This window comes from Echinops telfairi, unplaced genomic scaffold (genome assembly GCF_000313985.2).
Source record: "Echinops telfairi isolate 266 unplaced genomic scaffold, ASM31398v2 ScPeMD7_3533;HRSCAF=4204_0, whole genome shotgun sequence".
NCBI lineage: Eukaryota > Metazoa > Chordata > Mammalia > Afrosoricida > Tenrecidae > Echinops > Echinops telfairi.
The window spans coordinates 54,713,560-54,718,623 of NW_022107431.1; the positions used below are offsets into that span (position 1 = coordinate 54,713,560).

Below are 5,064 nucleotides of genomic sequence, written 5' to 3' on the forward strand. Positions count from 1 at the left end.
AAACTATAGTCCAGCCCTCCAATGGGTCTGAGGGACAGTGAACTGGCCCCCTGTTTAAAAAGTTTGAGGACCCCCGGTCTAGGGCGTTGCACGCTGTTCTACTACACTGCAGCCCATAATGTCAGGCAATCAAAGGTCAAGTGAAGAGAGCACGGATCTATTAGGATGGAAGATTGTTGGGCACACACTCTCAATTCTCAGTCTTCCCTGATGGTCAGCGGCATTAACCTGAAGTACCTTCAGTTTGATTCAGAACTTACTACTGGAGGCATGATTCCTTTGGGGGGAAAAATGGCTGCAACATGAATAACTTGCTATTGCACGCCTATTTACCTTTGTCCAATTTTCAGTGAAAAGAGACATAACAGTTTCACTAGTCCCAGGCTTTACCTCACCACACTATAGTCTCTGCACAGTAAGTATAAACACCGAGAATGTTCACTCAGAGAAGTCTTGTCCCGGGCATAATCTCCTTACACAAGCAGTCAGAAAAGGTAGATGGCATGCAAAATGGAGAAACATGGACTTCTGTTTGTAAGCCACATCTTCAATATTCTCATCTTAATTTTGAGCCAAAGTAATAAATATCTATCACTTCTGTGCAGAAACTTAAATTAAAAATGAAAGAAGTGATCATAAAGAAATAAAGAAGCAATATACTAAAATCTACCAGATAATCTAACAATATTCCAAAAAACAAATAAATGAAATGTATTTTTAATGTATGGCATACTTTTAATATATGAATCTAGTCTTTTAGAATTTATCTGGAGTAGTCTCTTAGAGAATGAGATAACGATATTGCTATTGTGACTGTCGTTGTTAAGGACCCTTGAGTTGGTGCCCACTCATAGTCCCCGACAGACAACAGAAGGAAACACGCCCGGCTCTGCACCCATTTCACCTGCGCCATCTCTGTTGCAGTCACGGTGTCAATCCATCTTGTCAAAGAACTTCCTTTTTGTTGCTGTTGTCCCTCTATTTTACCAAGAATAATGTCACTTTCCAGTGGCCAATCTCTCAGGACATGTCCAAAGGACATGAGAAAAAGTCTAATCATCCTTTCTTCTAAGGAGCATTCTGGCTGTACTTCATCCAAAATAGATTGTTTGTTGTTCTACTGGCAGTCAGTGGTGCTTTCAATATTCGCTGTCAGCTCTTTAATTCAAATGCATTGATTCTTCTTCATTCTTCCTTATTCATTGTTCCACTTTCAAATGTACATAAGGCAATTGAAGGTGCCTTGGCTTTGGACAGGAGCACAGGAATCCTCAAAGTAACATCCTTGCATTTCAACACATTATGGAGGTCTTGTGCAGTAGATTTACCGAACTCAATGTGTCATTGATCTTTTGATTGCTGCTTCCATGTGTACTGATTGTGAGCCTCTGGGATGGCCATGATCTCAGCAGGCAGGTCCACACAGAGAGCAGGAGGATGGGAAGGGAGAAGAGAGCGTCTCTCTAAAATGATTTATTTTAAAAACTCAAAATATGATAGAATTTAGACTGACATAAAAGAAACCTTCAAATCAAAAACATGTGCGTATTTAATCTCTCACTGAGGAAGTTAAGGAGCTTTATGATAGTTTAAATGTTAATTCTAAAACCATGCCATTTCCCTATTTCCGTGGAATCCTAAACCAGACCCTACACATTCAGGCTGAAACCTGCCTGCTTTCATTGTCTCTCTCATAAGCATACTCATACCCACATTTTATGCCTTGAGACGCAAAAACTTGTGTTAGTCTCTATTTTTGGTCAAACACTTGCATGCCTCCAGGTCTGTGTCTTGGCAGTGTTACTTTTTCTCTGCTGCAATCCCTCGTCAACCTGGTGAAATCATAATCCAGGTCTTGTTCAATTACCTTGAGTGCTGCCCTGACAATTTTGGAAGAATGGATTCTTCTTATTTCTCCACCTCCAGCACTCCGTGGTAGCACCCAGCACGCATATTGTTGACCACGCTTTTCCTTTCCCAGTGACGTTATAAATGCCCTGAAGACTAAGTCTATCCGGTATTCATCCTAGTATCGCCAGAGTCTGATGAATTAATAAATGTGCAAGTAAGGCTCATACATATGTCTTGTAGCATTTAAAGGGTGTTTTCTGTTGTTTGTGGACAGGATCAACTGCCCATCATCACCAACAAAGTGTACAATGCAGTAGCCACCCTTTGGGAACCATGGCTAACTGAAGAAGCTACCAGTACTTTAAGAAAAGGTAATTGGAAGACTCTCCTGTATTTTGCCTCTATGTCCAACATGTTGTTTAGACTCAGTGCTTTTAATGTTTGCTTGCATGTACCAAGTTCAGAGTGCTTCTGGACTCAGTTTCTCTGGAGGACAGTTAGTAGAAATACCATCTTGGGACACTTGTTGAGAACCTGTTTATCTTATAGAGAGCTTTTCCTCTTTCCCAACTGCAGTTAAGTGCGTTTCACAGGAAGCAAAAGCTGCCCTTTAGATTTGAATGCCAATGAAAGCCTATCTTCATAATTAGCAAAACGATATGCAAGAGAGAGTGGAAGTTAACATTTAACCCAACAGGCACATTTTATAAAAAACAAACCTCTGGTAAAGGGATGCTAACTCAGCTTTTAAAATGGAGCTTGGGATGGTGGGATGGTGGGGTGGAAGCGGTAAACGGTGAGCAGTGCACGACCTTTCCTCCGGCCCTGTCTACAAAGCTCCAATTCAGGAGCTCGAGAATCTTTACTAGGAAACTTAGCTTTATGGAGGCGCCAACTCTGACATGAAGGTCTTGATGAATTTTAAAATTTCAGAAAAATATTAAGTCAACGTCTGGAATTCTCCCTGAGGTGTTCTAAAACATCCTTTCTTAAATCTTTGGCTTGTATCCTTATTTTGTTTGCTTGCATTCTGAAAATCATAGAGTAAATGTGTTAGAGACATACTCCCTTATAATTAAGTAACGCCATTAATTAATCTAGGGAACTCCTTAGAGCAAGACAGTGAGGCTTTGTCTCATGTACATTGGACAGGTTGTCAGGAGAGACCAGGATTATGTTGAACAATCTTAACCAAAATTGGGAAAATATAGAAAAAATTACAAAATCTCATGGATTTTAGAATTTCTGAAGCCATGGAAGTGGATGAATCCCTGAAACTGTTGCCCTGAGATAATCATTAAACCTTAAATTAAACAAATATGCCCTGCAGTAAAATCACTTGAAGGCTGGGGGTGGCCATATCTGAACTCCCCTAGGGTCCTTGTTGCCAGGAGGTCAGATGTACCTCCACATTCCTTTCTTCTTTTACCTATTCTGAAGTGACTCCCTCTGCACTCTTGCCACTAGTCTGGGGTCAATTCTTCATTGTAATGGTGACGTAAAACTCACAGATAATTAAGGTGCTTTATCCAAGAGGTCAATAGGTGACCACAAGTCAGGATCAGTAAACAGTAAAGATACAGTCCTTGGTCCACAGCAACACCTCTCCTCAGCCAGTAGCAGAGTCTCTCTTTGGCAGTTAGCCTTTTAACCTCGAAGTTCCTTGGCTTCTGCCTCTGTGGACCAGGAAGCCTGCCTGTTGCTGCCTCACAGCTCTGCGCAGTCTCCTCTCGGATACTCTGCCTCATGGTTTCCTTGCCTCAGCCATTGGTCTTGGCGTGCTTTCTTTGTTCTGCCCTAGATAATCTCTGTGCCACAGACTGGTGCTTCCGGTCTTGGCCTCCGCCAAGATCTTGAACTTGCTCTTCTTCTGATGGCATTGAGATGTCTCACTTTCTCCAAAATGGCTCTTACGCAGAAAGGAATGGCTTTGAGATGTGGATTTTATCTTTCAGCAGGCCATACCACTAAGGAAACAAAGGATTTGACCCGGTTCTCACACTCTGCTAAATGAAATACACAACCCCACCTTAATTCGCTCCATTGGCATTCTCAAAATGTGATTATAGCCATAGACATTGAGTCCAGAATTATAATACATTGCATATGGAATTAAGACTAGAAGGGCCATATTAGTTGATTATATCTCATCCCCTGAAATCTTCTTTAAACCAAATAATAGTCTGATTTAAATAGTAGAAAAGGTATGTTTTCAGCCTTGGGCTTTTTTAAGAACTACCTACATGGGAACACATTGGCAACAACCTGAAAGATTAGGTAGGAAACTAGGAGAGCAAGGAGTTTATGTTAATAAGGGAGGGACAACTTGGAAAAGGAGTTCAAGAATGGTTGCATAATTCCAAGACTGCAATCAATGTCAAATAACTGAATATGTAGAAACTGGTGAATTGGTGTATGTGTTACTGTGTATGTTCTCAACAACAACATTATTAAATTTCAGGAAGACGATGGGGGAAAAAAAGATTGCTGTGCAGGGGAAATTTTTCTATTTTGGATCTGCCTGAGAAGTACGGAAGAGAAGCTGTCCAGAAAGAGTCAGAAATGAAACTAGTGAGGGAACATGTATTAGCTACAAAAGTAGGTCTACTTTGAAAAATTGTACCAGTAATTGTTGAATCTGAATTTAGATGAAATCACCAAGCAATAGTGTGAAGAACAAAAAGACAGAGGCAAGGAGAGAGTCTAGAACGAGACAATCCAAAGGACAACAAAACGAAGTAGTGGCCTAAGGAGAGACTTATGAACACTCGCCAAAGATGTAGAGAGGAAACCAGGAGGGCATGTGCTGGAAAACTAGAAAGAAGACACTTTCAAGAAGAACAGAACCTGGCAAAGAAGTCACATGAAGATGTAAAGCAAGTTTTTGTATTAAAAAAACCCAAGCAAAGCCTGGTAGGGTGTGACCAAGGGTAAGGTAACCGAGAGGAATTACTGAAACCCAAATGAAGGCTGAACATGATAGTGGGACAAGACGAAAGTAAAAGGAAATAGAGGAAAGAGGGGGCAAAGGGCATTTATAGAGGTCTAAATAAAGGTATGTACATCTGTAAATATATTTATGTATGAGGATATGGAAATAGATCTATGTGCATATAAGTATAGGTTTAGTATTAAGGTAGCAGAAGGACATTGGGCCTCCATGCAAGTACTCCCTCAATGCAAGAATACTTTCTTCTCTTAAATTGGCATTCT

At 40.7% G+C, this 5,064-nt stretch overlaps 1 protein-coding gene across 1 annotated transcript in view; it reads left to right on the top strand.

The window, feature by feature from the left end:
• SMPDL3A (sphingomyelin phosphodiesterase acid like 3A) overlaps positions 1–5,064 on the top strand; it is a gene marked incomplete at its 5' end in the record, with an annotated part of 23,953 nt that overhangs the window by 9,929 nt on the left and 8,960 nt on the right. The window contains one exon of the mRNA XM_045294303.1: positions 2,126–2,222. Within this exon, the coding sequence (XP_045150238.1) occupies positions 2,126–2,222 (97 nt within the window). The remainder of the gene's footprint in view (positions 1–2,125; positions 2,223–5,064) is intronic.